The sequence below is a fragment of the Thamnophis sirtalis genome, unplaced genomic scaffold (genome assembly GCF_051295495.1).
Source record: "Thamnophis sirtalis isolate CommonGarterSnake01/CBP01778 unplaced genomic scaffold, rThaSir2_p1.2 scaffold_6, whole genome shotgun sequence".
NCBI lineage: Eukaryota > Metazoa > Chordata > Lepidosauria > Squamata > Natricidae > Thamnophis > Thamnophis sirtalis.
The window spans coordinates 44,724,045-44,743,485 of NW_028261386.1; the positions used below are offsets into that span (position 1 = coordinate 44,724,045).

Consider the following 19,441-nt stretch of genomic DNA (forward strand, 5'->3'; position numbering starts at 1 on the left):
CGGAACCGAGTTTTTATGCCAAACCCTGCTACAGTGCAGTGCTTCTCTACACCCGGCCTGGAATCCCATTGTACCTGACTTATTGCTGGCTTAACTATGGCTTATTCAGACGCAGTTTCCTGAATTCATAAGACACTGAGCCCTACTATTCATAAGCGAGCCTGAAAGGTGGGTGAGGGCAGTGACAACAGTTTGTGGTTCGCCAGCTCCTTCAAGCGCAGTTCAAACGGTTTAGGACGAACGCGAACGCCTCCCACCCTTCTCCGCTTATGCGCTTCGTTCGAAACTGCCGAGAGGCGTCGGGAAGCGTAGCCACATGATATTCGCTTACAATCATTTCCGGGATGTGGGCGCCGGCCTAGTCCCGACAAGCGGCAGAGCTCAACATTGTGGTTCCGGGTTCCTGGAGATCACGGGGCCGCAGCGGCTGTTTTCCGTAAATCGCCGCTGCGTCCGCGTTCGCTTCCGCTACCTGCTAGAAACCCCCTCCTGAAAGTAGCCGGAGGTGAAGTTGTAGGTAGGCTTCTCTGGGTTGCTGGACTAAGTTCATGCGACTCTCGGTGCTGTAGCCTAGTTCTGGGGACGCGTAATGCATCCTTCGCAACCCTAATCCTTAGTATTACGAGCACCTCCTTCCTGATTGAAACGGCGACGAGAGTGCAAATAAACCCGAGAGACTCTGGTTTTGAGGTTGCGAGGGAAAAAACGTCTGGGTGGGGGCCTAGGGTGGGAAGAGAGAGATCGCACAAGCGTCTCCTGTAACCCGGAGCCTTTAGAGATGCCCCGGGTGAAACGAATTCGCCGCGTTTGCCACGACCACACTGATATTTGCATGTAGCTTGTAATCGAAGAGAGAGCGATTACAGTCGTGGTTTCTCTTGATAAATAAAGGATAATCGACATTTCCATGGACCTGCACTGGGGAAAAAATTTCCTTTAAAAGAAAAAAAAGGAAAAACAGCGGAGATTCATAATACCTAAAAGAGATTTAGAAAAATATTTGGTGCTTTTATATATTGGGCTTTGCTGCATCATTTTCTGCCTTCACATGACACCGTGAAGCGTAATGACATATACAAACTGGGTTTCTACGCTGTTCAACTAAAATTAGTTAATTTATTGCTTACTGAATTTTCTAATTTCAATCAACAATCTGACAAAATCGTAATTTTTGTATAATGGGTCTTTATTTTATTTAATGTTTAACTGAACATTTCTATAGGTGATTCTTCATAAAATATAATACAAAATGTTCATATGGTAGCATATGTATTGATTGATTAATTAATTAATTCATCAAATAAGACTAAAGGCAACACTTTATGAATGGAGCCTTTATATCTGTGGAGCCTTTATGTCTTCGCCCTTAAGGAATAGGCTTAGAGTTCTTGATACTTCTGTTTTGATTTGCTATAATAGATTGATATCGCTATTGGAGGTACTTGAAATTACTATTCAAAATAAGTTCCCAGAGCTCAATTCATTAATGTGATTGATTAGTTATGGTTTGATCTCATGTAATTTCAACCACTTTTGATTTGTGAACATAAACAGTATAACAAAACCATTGTGAGATAAAACATGTTAAGTATAGACAACCAATGTGCATCTGATAAAAGTTGTAGAGTTAACCTATAAGTATATGGCTTATGTGCAGTATAACTTCCAAAAATTGGGACTGAAGTATAAAGGGCTATTTAATTTGTGCTACTGTTAATTTTTATAAACTCTGTATTAAAGATTCATGCCAAATTGCCTTATGCAATATGAAGCCACTTTTCAGAAGCCTTCTTAAATTGCATATTTTATTATGATAGCAGATTTATCCTATAAAGAAACTTATAAAGTTGATTATCAGTTTGAAGAATTATATTACATGTGCATATGTGTAATTGGGTAACTGTATTAACCCAATTTTTTGAGTTCTCATGACACACTGAATTGTAAATTAATCAATTTGTGTATGCCTAAAATGTAACTAGCTTCTGATTTACTGTATTATAAAAAGATAGTCATAAATTTAAAGCAGCGAGGAGTTAGGACCACAAGCAAGTGCATTGATGGTCTGTTAGAATAGTTAGTGCTGTTACATAATAATTTAATGCTTCCGACAAGTGTTATGTTGAAACTCCTTTAAGGAAGTTCTGCAGGTCATAATTCAGTATTGGTATTGGTATTAGAAGTAGGCAGTGAAAGTTAACAGGTCATTTACATTTCTTTAGGAAAAATATTGTTTGCAACTCTGTGATTTATATAATGTCTCACAGATATGGATGACCACCATGAAGCAATAGATGAAATGCGGTGTGCAACATCACAAGAGAAAACAAAAGTCAGAGGTAAGAATGATTATTGGCCCTGTAATAGTAGTGTCAATAAATATATTAGACTTTTGATTCTGGTACAAGCTAAACACTACAGATGGAACTTTTAGTCATTTTTTAAAAAACATACCAAAATTGATATTTTTCTAATTTTCTATTTTCAAACCTCTGACATTCAAAAATAAGCTTAATTTATTTTAAATGTAAAACTTTGTAAAGATGAAGTAATGATGTTTGCCAGACAATTATTGTCTGGAAGTACTTGTCTCGCTGAAGCTAACTTGGTCTGGTTCAGATAAGGTAGTAATATTGCTTTTAACATTGGTGTTACTGTTTTCCTTTGATTTGTTTTAAAGTTTTAATGCACCATGTGTTGCCTATAATTAATGAGTAATTAAAGTATAATAACACATTTTTTTTAAAAAATGGGATCTAGATATATTGTATATCAATCATTCTGTGCTTGCATTCTAGATGGAAAAAAGGCAGAATGTACTAAATAGATCCATATATTTATTTGCTTATTTTTTATTTAACTATTATTTAATGTATGTTTCAGTCATTCAGTACTAACGATAGTTGACAACCATTTAAAGGAGAATCTAACACTAATGCTACTCAGCATATGAAAAGGGAAACCCTAGTCACTCTTTCTGTCCTTTTTATTTCTTTAGAGGAAAGTAAAAGGAAACGGAAGCGAAGCAGAAGCAGATCATCCTCCATCTCTTCCTCTACATCTTCTAATTCTTCTACATCCTCGTCTTCAAGGTCTTCTTCAAGGTCTTCTGCCTCACAAAGCAGAAGCAGTTCAAGTAGCAGAGGTAAGAATGTTTTGTTACAGTTATGAAATTCATTTTGTAGATGCTGCCTTTAGATGTTATATAGCCAATAACAATTATTGACCTAGCAGGAGTAAATATAGGTGGTCCTCCAGAAACGTCCATTCATTTAACCACTGATGGAAATTATGATGGTACTGAAAACATGAACTTATGACTGTTCTTCAAAGCCCTGCCTAATGCAGTGCCCCCCACGGTCATACTTGAATAACATTTAGGCCCACTTGCATTTATGGTCACCCATCCTGCTGTTGCCACACATGAACACATCTCTAACTGATTGTAATCCTTGCTTGCCACTCCTCTGCTGGGTTCACCACCTTGGCTGTGCACAGAGTAGACATTGTGAAAATATCCTACAGAGTTCTAGATGAGAGCTACTCTCGGGGCATGGGGTGCATAGTACACTACTAAGTGCTGGGATCTTCTGCTAGTGCAAAAGAAAGCGAGCATGAAAGAAGGTTCTGGCTAACACACAACGCCAGCAAAAGAAAAAAAGGACGAGCAAGTATGTGAAAGAAGGCAGCAGAAAAGAAGACCCAGCTAGTAGTGCTAAACAGTATGGCAATCACAACAGCAGGCAAGACAGCAGCGCAAAGGCAGGCAACCAAATGGAAAAGCTTGGGGGAAGATAAGTGGGCGAACGGAGTTGTAGTAATTCTTTACTTTCTTCCAAGAATGGCTTGGTGGGCCCTTGCCTAATGACTATATGGGATTCACTCAATGACACCAACTGGGATTGCCAGAATTGCTGTTTCTTAGCCATGTAGTTATGATATTTCGCTTAATGACCATTCCCTTAGTCATTAAAAATGAAATATAAATATTTGTTTCAATGAAATAATGCCAATATATTGAAGTGTACTGGTAAGTACTATACAGAAAATCAAGTAATGTGGGTAGGCAGAGCTGACGTGACGATACAATGTGCCATCTTGGAACTCCAGGATCGCCGTCGATAGCTCTGCCGCTGGATGGTCATTTTGGACCTAAACTCCCGTAGACACGGTGATAGAGAAGGACACATCTTGCCAATACCAGGGGCATTGCAAAGTCCCCGGTCGATCCAGGAGAAGCCCTTTTTTCCGGCCATAGAGAAGCAACCATTGAAGCTGCTGAAAGTTGGGATAGCTCCAGAACGGAAGCAAAATGGGAGAAAAAGTGTGTCGAATTGGTGAGATAAATTTTATTATTAGAGAAGCGAACACCCAAAAAGATCAAAAGTAAAGTTAAAGTTGAAGACAGAAGAGATTAAGCGGCGAGATTAAGCCTGAGTCAAACTTAGTGTTTTTTTCTTCTTCTTTTTAATTCTTTTATTGATGGAATTCTTACAAACGCTTCTTACTTTTTAAACCGGACTGAGTTTTTTTTTTCTTCTATTTTTCCTTTTTTAATACCTATAGATTAAGACTTTTTTTCTTTTTCAATGCTCTATTACATTTTCTCTTTAAGAACTTTTTTTCCTCCTTAAACCTGGAATATAAAGAGGGGAGTAAAAGTAGAAGAAAAGAAATAACACTGCCACTTGGAGGCTTGGAAACATTTCTTTTCTTTTCTTTCTTTGAACATTTAATCTACATTTCAAGGTCTTTGAGTTTGTTTATTGAAAATGATAGCGAGAGGAGCATGGATTGTTTATACAGGTGCTCCTCTGGGGTACTATCAGTAGCTGGACTGGAGTGAAAAGAAAGCCTTGACTTGAAAAAGAGACTTGTTTACTACCTGGAGGAATGTTGCAGCACGGAAAAGAAAAGGAAGTGACATTACAGATGATTATGCAAGAAATTCAAAAAATACAAGTAAGAACAGAGAGCATTGAAAAGAGAATGGAGAATATTGAACAAAGAACAGAAAAAATAGATGGAAAAAATGAGAATACGTATCAAATGATGATGAAATATGAGGACAGATTTCAAAAAATTAAAGAAAAAGATAAACAAAAAATTAAGAAAATTGATGATATTGACAGCAGATTGAGCATAGATGGAAAAGACGAGTGGAATATTGGAATGGGAGATTGACAGATTAGAATTTTACCTCAGATTCCAGAATATAGAAGAAGAAAAAGGAGAAAATTTGGCAGAAGTAATGATAGAAATTTTGGCAAAAGCATCGGTGACAACCAAAGGAAAGTTTATGGAAGGAACAGACGAGGAGTCTCAAGTCTTTACAAGATATGCAATGGAAAACAAGTTGCCAAGAGTTGTCCATATAAGATCTACCAAGAAAGCAATTAGAACACAAGTGCTACAAATGGCAGGAGATATAAGATTGCACTACTACTGGAAGGATACAGGATGATGTAATGAAATGCTATAATAAAAACATTTAAATTTAGAATATTACGCATAAAATGAAGTAATAATAGTTATAGTCAAATAAATGATTAACAATGATAATAATGCATATATATATATATACATTTTATATATATATATATATATATATATATATATATATATATATATATATATATATATATATATATATATACATATATATATATATATATATATATATATATATATATATATATATATATATATACACATATATATATATATATATACACACACACACAAACACACACATATACACACATACATACATATACATGCATATACATATATATCTACACACACACACACACATACTAGATTGATAATATGAACTTTTATATAAATTGTAAGTGAAGACACTGGGGAAGACGCACAAATGTTTTGTAACCAAAGGTAAACAATTTCATGTAGTATACAATATAAAGAGGTAATATTACTGGATGGTTTTAGGATGATGTCATGGAATGCCATAATATAATTTTATTCTAAATTTAGAATATTTCACATAAAAGGAAGTAATAATAGTTATAGTCAAATAAATGTTTCATAATAATAATAATTTTATACCTATATATTAGATTGATGATATGAGATTCTATATCAATTATAAGTGAAGACTACGATGAGGAATATTGGACTAAAATCCACACCTGGTTGGAAAAAATGAGGAAATACCAATGCAGGAGGAAATTATTCATAGAATAATGGAATGTGCTGAAATGAGTAAATTGACATTTGAAATTAGAGAACAAGAAGATAAACAATTTTATAAGATATGGGATTTGTTTTATTAATGGTTAGATTAAAAAAACATGGAAATAAAAGATATTAGGGAATGTTATTAATACAAGAATAATAGAATGATACTGAATATAACATAAAGATATATTATAATTGGATAGATTGAAGATGATGTAATGAATTGTTATAATATAAATGAACCCAATATTTATTATATCTTGTTTAATATGAAGGAATAATAGTGATAGTCAAATAAATGAGGTATAATGATAATAATGTATACAAACATATTCGATTTGATATTATGTGATTCATATAACTTGCAAGTGATGACTATGGAAAGAGTGCACAAAAACCTTGTAACCAATCGACACACTGTATGTAATGAAAGATGGTTTTATGTTTTGTTTGTCTATGTTTGTCTAAAAATAAAAACTTTTTATATACATAAAAAAAAGAAAATCAAGTAATGTGGTAGGTTTATATAATTCATCTGGCATTGCAACTAACAGTGACCATTCATTTCAAATGGACTTTAGGGGGAAATACCACCTAACCCAGGGGCCCCCATCCTGTGGTTCACAGCCCACTACCCAGGCCGTTGGATAATCGCCACCAGGCCGCATGAAAACTATGGCCCCACTTGCGTGAGCGTCGTCCCGAACACTCATGGCTCCTCACACAAGCCTCATAGGTGCTTGTGGCCCCATTTGCGCGAGCATTGCCATGAACGTCATGGGCACTCATGTGTGCATGCACTTGCCCCTCCCACAAAATCATCCCCTCTTTCCTCCTCTCCCTGCTCTGGGCTCATCAACCCAGAAGAGTTGGAGAACTCTGACCTAACCATCAGTGACAGAAGCAGCATTGTCCAAGATTATACCCTTGGGGACCAATAATCCAATCCATTACCCTAAGATAGTAATTACTTTTAATTGGGTGAAACAGTTTCCACAAATTATTATGAGAGTGAATTTCATAGTAATGTGTCATTCTTTAGCTAGTTGGGGGAATATCTGTATATGTAGCCCACTCCTTCACATATCACAGAATATACTAAAGTTCTTGTTTTAATTTACATCATGTCTCCCCTTCAGGAGCTTGGGGCAATGTGCATAATACTTCCTTCAATAATTATTTACCATAAGAAGAAATATATGAGGTAGGGTAAACTTAATGGCTGGCTAAATTTCAGCAATTAAGTTTCTACACTAACTAGAGTAAGGATTTGAATCGGGATCTCCCCACTCCTGGCGCAAGTACCTATGTCTTAATATCCAAATAATAAAATTCCTGGAAATTTTGAATCTCAATTTTAGTGACAAAAATCTAATGTTGTTTGAGTCTTAATATGCATTTGTTAAATTTTAATGCTTAGATTCTTCAAAAGTAAAAGCTAAGAAGAGGAAAAAGGAAAAAAACAACAAAAAGGTAAAACTAAAATTACTAAAAATATTAAGTAAAAATACAGCAGTGAAATGAACAGTACTGTCATGTACACATGATTCACATAAAGGAAAAGCTGTTATGTCCCTATTAATTATATCAAAATTATCGTTTCTACTTTTGCACTCAAGTATTAATCATGCTGCTTTAGAGCAACTGCCCCTTAACAGATATTGGCAACATGAATGGTGCAGGCTTATTTTTTTCTTTCTCTCTCTCAGTTTTCCCCCAATAGCAGTAAATTATCACTTTGGTCACTTTGAGCCCTGGTGGCAAAGTGGTTAGAATGCATTATTGCAGGCTAACACTGTCCACTGCCAGGAGTTCAATCCAGACTGGTTCAAGATTGACTCAGCCTTTCATCCTTCCAAGGTTGGTAAAATGAGGATCCAGACTGTTGGGGACAATATGCTGTCTCTGTAAGCCACTTAGAGAGTGCTATAAAAGCACTATAAAGCAGTAGGTAAGTCTAGGTGCTATTGCTACTGCTATAGCTATTGGTCTTATAATAGTTATTTGCTTTTCAATTGACTCAGTGATGTACTTGCATAAGTACATATAGAAACAGTATCTCAGTATTCAGTCAGTATCCCAATTACGTCGACTGAAGTATTCACATATATGAGTTGTGTGCCTTTTGTAATAAGCATCCAGCATTGACCGTGTACTTGGCAATGCCTCTAGAACAGAGTTTCTTGATACAATGTATCATGAGAGACAAAGGAAGCTCCATATGTTATGAATATCATAAAAAGGTTATCTTTAATCCCTAGGTCACAGTTAAAAGAGTTTGGGAAGATGTTGAGTACCAAACTTATCATATTATTTCTTATAGACTGAGAGATTTAAGAACCCCATTCCCCCAGTTCATTTTTTTGGTTAAATTTATATTATTTTTGTTCAGAAGGTAAAGGTAACATGCGTATTGTTCTCTTCTATTTTTTTTCCATAACAACAATCCTGTGAAGCAGGTTGGGCTGACTGGTTCAAAGCCAAAGTTCTTTCTCATTTTGAAACAAATCTCGATGCCAGAAGGAGCCTGGGACAAATATCAAGGGACTACAAGAAACTAGGCAGGAAAGCAAAACCATTTGGAGTAAAGATTATGTTTCCATCAATAAATTCATCTAAAGGTTTTAGCCTAAAGAAGGAATGAAAGAGTCTAGATGTGAACTGCTGGCTTGAAGAACATTGTCGTCATAAAAGGTGAACCATCTACGGGAAGCCATGCGCCTTGCAAAGACTGGGAAGCTTTAATTTAAGCTTGGAGGAGGGAGGTCTACAGGAAGACATGACACTTGAAGGCTGTCACAGGAAGGAGAATGTGAATTTATTCTTCTTAGTGCCTGAAGGTGGGTCAAGAATCAGTGAGTGGAAGTTTTACTAGTTTGGAATAAATAAGTTGGAGATTCAAACTGGAAATAAGGAATTTCCTGATCACCTGACTCCTGGAATCCAGGAGTGTTCTATCCCTCAAGGTTTTCAAAGAAAGGTTGGACAGCTATTTATCTGGAATAGTCTTGAGGATTCCTGGCCTAGGCTGTAGGTTGAACAAGATGATTTCCAAGAAGATTGCCAAATATTTGATAAATCATGTAGTATGACTTTTGATTGAGTGTCGATTTGAATCTCCTTGGGAGATTTTAACCACCATAACCTACGCTGCCTTGATAGGATGAGGACATTGATTTATTAATTCATAGAACTTATGTGAATATGTTTGAGTTTTCCATGGTCCATTTCTAATATAAACTTTATATTAACAATATTATTCTCATAGTCAAGTTGCCTTTTTTTTCTTTAATTGAGGAAAAGATCTAAATGGATGCAAGATGGTGATAGGCACCTAGATTTTGGGCCAGGGTAATTGTCAGGTTCCTCCCCACCCAAGTCCTGATGTGCTGCTTCATCATGGTAGGGGGTATTCCTGAAGGTTTAGCCACAAACCTTGGGAGCTTCTGCTTTGAGTACAGTAGAGTCACTCAAAGCCTGAAAGGCTGCCCAGATAAAAAAAGCAAGCACCTACATTGAGGAGCAGCAATCTAAAAAAAACAGATGCTAGGGGCAGATTATCACTTTCATGACAATAGAAAAGAAATCAACTCGTACAACATAGGAGAAGGCAGTGGAAAATCACTCCTGTATTTTTACCAAGAAAACCAGACGGATAAGCAATGATATTCTCTATGGAAGTAAAAGTTGGACTTTGAAGAAGCAGAATTCGAAGAGTCTTAGTGCTAGTGTTTGAGAAGACTACTGAGAATATTATGGACAACCAAGAAAGCAAATGGATTATTGAAGAAATCAACCCAGAGTTTCCACTCAAGGCACAGATGAACAGGCTCAGATTATCCTATGTCAGACAGTATGCAGAGACCCATTTCTCTGGAGAAGACTGATGCTGGGAAAAGTCAAAGGAAAGAGAAGAGTGCCACCAGCAGTAAGGTGGATGGACTCAGTTGAGTGACAAGGGATGCCATGTTTGAAGAGCTGAAGGATCAGGTTAGGGACAGATTGTCAAGGGGAAAAAATCTATATTGTGGTTGCAAAGAGTAATAAAATGACACAATTACACATAATCAAATTTTCAGGTATCTCTTTTTTATCAGAAAAGAAAAAAAGAGAAGATGAAAAAAAAGAAAGAAAAGAAGAGAAAGAAAGAGAAATCAAGTCCTGTACAGCTTTCTAAAGTAAGTGCAAAAACTTAATACAAAGTGTGTTTTTCCTCTTCTCAGAAAGACAGTCTGTGAAAAGTTAATGGAATGACTTTGATTAACTCTTTTCTGTAATTTTCAGATTGTATCTTACTATTATGCTACTTCATGGTTATCTTTTCTTCTTTTGTTTCCTTATATTTTCTTTTGTGACATATTTCTCCAAGTAATCAAAGATGGCATATTTGAATCTCCAACACATCCCCTTTTAGTTTTCAAAACTAATTAGCAGTTTAGGAAGTTAGACAATCGATAATGATTGACACAAAGTCCTTCAGTGAACTTCTAAAGTAGACATTTTAACCTGATTTTGTAAATCCAAAATTGACACTCTAAACATACCACCAGAGTGTCAGAAATAAATCAGATTAACACCAGGAATGCAAGAGTATAATGTCACTTGACATTAGCTTTGAGCTAATGATTTTAATTTTTAAGTTAACTTAATTCTATCTAGACCCAGGATGGCGAACCTGTGGCATGTGTGCCACAGGTGGCACACGGAGCCATTTGTGAGGGCACGCAACTTCCGGTTTGCTCATAGGGTCATTTTTCATCCTCAGGAGCCTTCAGGGAAACCTCTGGAAGGCCCCTGAAGGCTCCAGAGGGCTTAAACCAGCCCTATGAGCAAACCAGAAGTGACTTCTGGTTTGCTCGTTGTGTTGTTTTTCATCCTCCAGAGCCTTCAGGGAAGTCTCCGGAAGGCCCCTGAAGGCTCCGGAGGACTTAAACCGGTCCTACGAGCAAACCAGAAGTCCGTTCCTGAACTTCCGGTTTGCCCATAGGGCCGTGGGGTTTTTTTGCGTTCCAGAGGCTTCAGGGAAGCTCCTGAAGCCTCTGGAGGGCCTCCAGGGGAGCAGGGAGAGGCTGTTTTCGCCTGCCCCAAGCTCCTATAAAGGCTCTGGAGCCTGGGGAGGGCAAAAAAATCATGCAAAAAATGGGGGGGAGTGTCTATCATGCGCACATGCACGCTGGGGGGGGGGTCGCGCATTACATTATGGGTGCGGCACGCACCCCCTCCTGCGCTCCCCCTGCTTATGGCAGGCGAGCCAAAAAAGGTTCGCCATCGCTGATCTAGACTATGGAAATGAGTTATGGCTAATTAAATATATATACGATAAAAGTACTTCAGCCCTTGGTATTTAGATGATGGGAGTAAAATTAACAAATTGAGGAGATACCAAGTTTCCTATCTCTATCTTAAATCCCCTGGTTTTTTTCTATCATTTGAACATTGTTTTGGAAAGTTCAAATTCTGTGATCACTGTGAGAGCAAGACCATCTAAGTTATAGATCAAATTAGCTCTTTTTGAGGAAGGTGAGAAATCTGCTTTTGGAGCGAGAAATCTGATGATAGAATAACCTTTTAAAAACCTCTGGAAATATGAAATATTTATCTTTGAAACATTTGCCTCTGTTATAATGAAACTTGGGGAAGCAAAAAGGTGAAGAATGAAAAGGCTCAAGATTATCCTTATCAACCCTTGTGTTTTGTCCAAAAGTATGTACGGGAAATTATAGCAATCAAATTTAAGTAGTTCTCTTTGCATCAAACTTAACCCTGATAACCTCATAGGTGTATCCATGTGTTGTTGTTTTGGCAACAATATTGAAGTAATTTATCATTATTTCTTTTCGACTTATTTATTAATACCATAATTTTTACATCACCAAATTTCATACATTTTGTCATACATACAAATATTTGTCCAGGCTGTAACCCTGGTGTTTCCTTGTTTTACCCACCAAGAACTAACCAGGTTCTTGGGGACTTACATCAATCAAAGTTAGTAAGTTCAAGATCTTTTTTTTCTAGTGATGCAAAAAAAAGAGAGAGAGAAAGAGTTAAAATGCTGCTCTTTCTCCTGTGAGGTCCCATTCCTGTCCCACACCTACTTAAAAGTCATGCTTGATATCTCCTTTTCTTTTTCCTGCTGTTTGGAGCCATTATTGCTTTGCCTAAGGCAATTTTTCTGTATTCAGATAGAATTAGTCTACCAAACAACTTAATTACTCGTGAGCAGAAATCATTATTTTTATTGGATTAATTTACATGCCAGAATGGTGGCATGTAAATTAATGTCTTACATGTCTGAATGGTGGCAATATTTGCTAGCACTGTGTGTTTCAGTATATGAGGCTAATAGGACATCCATGTCTACTTAGTGAACATGTAGGTTGGGACTCTTGGCTTTATCCAATCCAAAGAAAATAGAGGGGAAAAGCTATAATATACTTTTTAGTAAAATAGTGCCTTTTTGTTACAGTTTCATTCTTTCAAGAAAAGTCATGGTCCTATAAATACCATTACTTTAGCTAACAAAGCCACAGATAAATATAGATAAAGATTATAGAATAGAGAGAGAGAGAGAGAGAGATACAAATTAAATATAGAGAGAGTGAGAGAGAGAGATGTGAGAGAGACAGACAGACAGACAGATATAGATGATAGATATAGATAGATGAGCGAGAGTCCATCCTTACTGCTTAATATGATTTACGTTCCATTTCTCAAATTTATTTGAAATTTAACTAAGGTCAAGCAACTAAACAACATATATAGCAGGAGGATCCTGCTCCTGGGGGGGGGGGAATTCTTTTTCCTCTTTTTTAAGTTGTTTCCTTGGGAACAGTATTCTTTCGTTGGGGAACATAGGGTAGTTTTGGTTTCTTGTTCTTTTAATAAAGTTTTATTCAGCACAAATTCACACTTTCTTGTGATTGTTGTGACACTAAAATGGTTTATAAGTCCTTACTGATGTAATTTAAAATGTACATTTTATTTATAGACCACAATATTGTATTGTTTTAGTATCTCAAAGATAAAAAGAAGAACCATAACTACAGTATGATCACAGGAAAGAAAATAAAGATGAAAATAAAGAAGAGTAAAAAGGATAAAGAGGTATTTCTGAATATGAAAAACATATTTCACATCGATATATTTAATGTTTAAAAATTTTAAACACTTAAAAATTTTAAAAATGGTGTTACCTGCATTTATAATGCATTAGCATTTAGGGTGTTCAGTAATTATCCTGAAATATAGATAATTTCTTATGTGTGTTTCTTATATGTTCCATCTAATATGTTCGAATATATTTTCTTATAAATTAAAAAAAAACTATTTCTAACCTTCAGACACACATACATTTACAAAATGTTTACAAATTCACCAAAATTTGAATCAAAAAGTATCAGGAAAGGCAGCAACACAAGTCCATTACTTATTACTGAAATATCTGTTTATGAGCAGTGAGATATGGAATGTGATTTGTAAATCTCCTGTTAGAACAAAATAAAGGAACACAATGGAAATGAGAAAATTAGTCTTCTCACGATTGTATCATGGAATTGGTCAACTTTAGCTGCATTAACCCTATGTCCTTTCTTAATTGTTTTACTTGTGAACCGTCATATATATTTTTATTACCTTAGATTATTAAAAATTGCAAGAAATGTTTATTTAGAATATCTCTTACACTCTTAACTATGCCGTTCCCACAGTTGTTCCTCCCTCTCATATATAGCTATAAGTGCTTGTGACTAGAAGGAAGGTAGAGGGGGCAAGGAAAGAGTGCTTTAACTGTCTTGCTGCTGAAACTCCGTATAAAAAGAACTGAACAGACCTACAGAACAGTGGTGGGTTGCAGGCTGTACGAGTGTACCGGAGCCTGCCCGGAGCACCGGATACCATTCTGGTACAGTGCTCCGGAGGGCACACCCGTCCACCCAAGCTCCTTACCGGTCTTTTAAGTCTTCAGGCTTACGTGCATGGTGCATACAGCGCCTGCGTGACGCTCTGCTGAACAGCTGGAGCATCGCAGAGGCACTAAAGCATGTGCGCACTGCACACGTCCATGTGAACACCGCTGGGCCCATTCCAACCATTCTGGTTGGAACAGGCTCTGGAAACCACCACTGCTACAGAAGTTCTGGCAGGGTTGTCTGGAGACCTCATTATTTTGTGTCTATAGAAGGTTCCCCCAGAGGAACTCCATGCCTTCCAGAGTGGTATTTCTTGTCATTATTCTGTGCAGAAGAACAGAAATGGAGGTGTTTTTGCAGAAGAAACGGTAGAGAATAGTCATTCTCCTTCCTAGGAAGAGGGGGCAGAGAGGTCCTTGTTCAAGAGTCAAGCTCACCTTGTTCAAGCTCACCTTGTTCAAGAGTCAAGTTCACTCTCTGTTGAAAATGCCCTATGGCCCACAGAAGTTTGTGGAATAAGAGAAACTAGTCCTTGGCACAAATTCAGTTTCCCTCCTTCGTTAGGAGATGAGATAAAATATACTATTCATTATTAAATGTATGCTGGTTGTATATCATTTCTAGTTTTTAATCTGCAACATTATGTAAGTGCATACAATTTTAGGAATACTCATTTGCCCTTGCTACCCTACCCAAAGTCATAGTATCTATTAAAATTTCTTAGCTTAATTTATTCCTTACATGCAGCAGTTAAAACTTAGCTTTGTACCTATGAATAACTGGGCAGCAGAATAATTTGAAAATAGTTAATGGGGATACTATTTATTGGGAATAGTCTTTGAAAATTATTTGCAAAATGTATTTTTGATCACTTAAAATTAGGTTTTAATGACTGCTCTCTTTTTTTTCAGCGAGATCGGAACCGAGCAGAACTTCTTGATTTCTTGAACTCTACTTTTTAGTGAAAAAGCTGTTAAATGAGGACCAATAAGTGTGTCAGCTTATTCAGTCATCTTGCTCCTTTAAAGCACCAAATACAAGCTCAGGGTGAAGCATGAAAAAACATCTTGATGCATGAGGAGTTGAAATTGTCCCACTATGACGATAATTGACAACTCCTTTAAAAGGGTAAAATAATTGGTGACATTTTATCAACAAAGAGCCATATTGAAGTTGAAAAGAACCTAATCACACTAGGACAAAGGCATAATCATTCATTAAAATGAAAGGATGCGTTGGAATTTCAGCCTACTGTGAATATCCAAATTGCATGCAGAATGCAACTTCACCATCCGTTGTCCTTGGTCATTTTATTGATTAAAGCCAAATAATAGCAGAGAAGTTCTTAAAGAAGAATCAGACCCGTGTATATAGATATTTTTAGTATTGAGAATATTTGCAAACAGCAACATACCTCTTTCTGCGTAGTGTACATTCTCTAAAGCATTGAGTAGATTTTTTTAATCATTTTCTTTTGTAAAGTATTTTCTTTTTAAAGTTAGTAAAAAAAAAACACTATAATTTCAGTTTATTTAATGAGGTGCTAGGCATTTAATTTTGAAACTGGCGTGGTACAACTATTAAATGAACATTATGAAATTAGCTTACTGCCCACTGCTGCTTGGTTTTTTCCTTATTTTGGATAGGATGATCCTTGATCAGTATTGTGGCCTTCAGAGAGGCATGTATCTAAGTCCATATTATGAAAATCTCAGTGGGCTACCAATTTCAGTTGAGTGTAATGGTATGGCTAACAGAGTCCTCAAAAGACTGGTTGTGGCATATAACCTCACGGTGTGTGAAGTTCATTTTATGAAAAAAAATCCAATAAAACATACTGCTTCCTATATAAATTGTTTTAGTGAAGTATTAACAAGTGTGAAGAAAGCATTAGGATTAGAAAGATACTGTTGAGAACTACAGCTACCACATAAGTTCATGATGGTGAACTTATGGCACATGTGCAACAGGTGGCACACGGAGCCCTCTCTGTAGGCATGTGAGCCATCGCCCAGCTCAGCTCCACTGTGCATGTGCGAGCACCTCCCACCGGCCAGCTGAGTTTTGGGTCTCTGCTGTACATGCTGCACAGGAGTGGGAGGAGCCAGGGGGTGCGGCATGCTCCCCTGCACCCCCTTTTTGGTTTCAGGAGGCTTCAGGGAGGCCTGCCAGGCCCAAAACGGGTTGCGGGGAGGGGGGTGAGGCACCAGGGCAGAGTGCATTGCATTATGGGTGTGGGTTTTTCTTTCCCCAAAGCCCTTAATAAGAAAAATGTCTAATGACTTAACAGTTTGTCTTCATTTTTGCATTTTTTAAATATTACACCTTAGGTGACTTGTTTACCACAAGAACATTTAAAACAGTAAACACCTTTACAATTTAAAGCAATTTATTGAAATAATGTTAAATAAGTATTGTTTAATTTATCAATAATTAAAACATAGTTATTATTCACTCTCCAAATGGTCATTGAAAGAGCTTTGTGGAGGTTTTAAATATAATCAAGATTGGGGACATCTAGATCTCAGGGTGGGGGAGAGATAATTCCACAGATGGAATAGTTACCATAAACATCTGCTTCTAAGTTCCTATCCTCTAACTTTTTAAAGAGGGGGATTCACAGCATTTTTCTTAGATTGCTTGAATAGCAGAAGCAGATTCTATTTATAGAGATAGTTCATTACACAACCTAAACCCAAACTACGCATTGCTTTTTAGATCATTAGCAACTTCTTTAATTTGAATCAAGAGCAGTGCTTGTAATATTGGTGTTACATTGTTGAAGGAGCTCTCACCTGATTACTTATTCCAAACAGTCTTTTGATAGTGTTCAAAGTCATGACTAAGAAGAGTGCGTTGTAGAAATGCAGTAGTAAAGTACGGGGGTGAGCAATTGGGTAAAGACCCATCTTTTTTATCCATGTCACCCCAAATCAATGGATGACTCTCTCCCCTGAATGGTTTAATATAGATAATAAGATAGGGAAAGGGGGGAGGAGAACTCTGAGCCCCATAAATCAGTGGCCAAGAGCTAAATCACTTCCAATTTCTAATGCAGAAAAGTGCTTCCAACTCCCTCACATGTATGCCAGCCTGACCTCTTGATTGCTGGTGTCAGATGTTGCTGAGGGATATAATAGAACCAGAAGATAACACTGACCAAATCCTGATAGAGGTAATTGAAAAACCAATATAGTTTCTTTCCCATAACTGTTCTGAACTCTAATTGAAAACGAGAGAATGTAACTTTTCCAAGGCCCATTGGAACTGCAGCCGCACAATCTTCTCTAACACCACCTCTAAAGTTGAAGGAGGATGTTGATTGCTTCAAGTCCTGCCATTTACTCATTTGTCTGCCTTAAGGAGCCAACGAAGGGCATAGGTTAAGCCCAGATGTAGAGAGCATATTCTGTTAATCACGCCACTTTCTTAACACTCCACAAGATCAGAATTCCATGTAGGCTTGCAGGAAGTTGTCCAATTAATTTCATTTGATTCTACTAAGCTGGGAATAAGATCTGAGCAAATACAAATTGATCTGTGAAATGTTTTGCAAACGTAACACAGCAATATTGTCAGGCCTGCAGCCATGTTCCTTTTGGATCTTTGGCCTGCCACACTTTCTATGATTCTACTCTGGTGTTTCTATGGTGGGGAATTCAGAGGGGGGATAGTACAGAGTAAAATGCTATGTAGCCAGAATAAAATTCCTTTCTAGAATGCCAACGTCATCCTTTGTCTTGCCATCTCTGCCCCTGACCGGAACTGGATGGGTGGAACTGCCAGCATGGCAGTGGAAGATTGGACTATGTGATGGACTTGTGGATGTGGGGGCAAGATCATGAACTTTAATGTGTGTGTGGGGGGGCCCAGGACCTTCAGATTCGGGTTTTCCAAAATGTGCCAACATGGCGCTCTTAATAAATTGGAACTTTGAGCAATACTTTGCCTTGGACTCTGATTTAATTTTGGATGCTATTTGGAATGCTGACAAATATATACATTGGGAAACAATCTTGCCCCCATCTGTGCAGATTGCATTAAAGAGTACTGCTAGATGTCAGTTTACTGATGCAATGATGTTCCAGTGCTGGTTGCCATGTGTGAGGGAAAATGGAATATGCTTATTTATGAATGCAATGTTTATAGTCCCCTACTTGTGTATCATTCTGGACACCCAGTAAAAGCAGTGTAACAAGACGAATAAAACAGCCATCCAGGGAAAAGAAACAATTCAAATTAGTAGAATTCACTCTCAGTGGCAGGTGTGCATAGTGTACCAGTGCAGTACCCGTGGAAAGAGCCACGTTTTCAAGGCAGGATCAGAGTTCTATGGAGTTCTTAGGCTCTACAAGATGACCCTGCTTAGTAGGACTCAAAGTATGCCAATTCTGTTTATTATTTATTTATAAAATTAATATGCTACCCATTTCACTGAAAAAAAAGATTATTAGGTTTTACTGGACAGAGACACACAACAGAAGGCAGGCAGGCAGGCCTACAACTTGATCCATATGGGGAACTTACAAATGACCACCAGTACAGTAAAAAAAATTAAACTTACTTTAAATTGCATTTGGAAGTCCTGACTGACCATTGGAAGAATAAGCATGGTGAATGCCTATTAAAATGCCTTTAAATAGGCATTTGGTTGATCCAACAGTTATCTTAATGTTTTTACTCTTCTGAGATTTGTCTGGATAGTATGTATTGATGGGATGATTATAATTCAGTGTTGCTGTCCCTAGGATTTGACCCACTTGGTTACAAGATTTGTGTTTTTCATTGTTCTTGCTTCAGTTCTCATAGCAAAGCTATTGGCACACGATGCAGTTATTTTTCAGTTAGCTTGTTACAAACTGACTTCCATGTGACTAGAACATGGATTTTCCTACTCCTAATCCAGCACCATAACCACTACAACATACTGGCACTCCATAATTCAAACCAGGTGTAGTACAAAAGTAACATCTTGGAGTTGAGCTTGGCTCCTGCTGATGCCATGGGTTTTGCAATGGTATGAAAAGGGCCAGTGACTTCTTCCAGGGTATTTGAAGTGTGATGCAACCTTTAAAGTAACACCAGAGGGCACCCTGTCCACCTGTAAATTTATCAAGGATTGATAATCAACATGAAGAATTTTAAAACCAGTACAGTATCTTATTATTCACTGCCAATTTTAGCTGTTAGAGAAAACACTGAGAGGCTCTGTTTTAAGTACTTCCCGGTACTTATGCAGAATTGGCAATGAGTTTATTTATATATGCTGCATCCAATATATTTAGAATGTGCATTTTAATGTGTATCTGAATGAATGCAACTATTCCTTT

The 19,441-nt window shown here is 37.2% G+C and overlaps 1 protein-coding gene across 1 annotated transcript; it reads left to right on the forward strand.

The window, feature by feature from the left end:
* The first annotated feature begins 346 nt into the window (after positions 1-346).
* Positions 347-18,054, forward strand: LOC106552806 (uncharacterized). Its single transcript, XM_087717749.1, has 7 exons — positions 347-517; positions 2,268-2,339; positions 2,999-3,145; positions 7,622-7,674; positions 10,299-10,379; positions 13,216-13,308; positions 15,023-18,054. Exons 2-7 carry the CDS (start codon positions 2,270-2,272, stop codon positions 15,071-15,073), a joined length of 495 nt encoding a protein of 164 aa, XP_087573875.1. The 5' UTR covers positions 347-517; positions 2,268-2,269; the 3' UTR covers positions 15,074-18,054.
* The last annotated feature ends 1,387 nt before the right edge of the window (positions 18,055-19,441 follow it).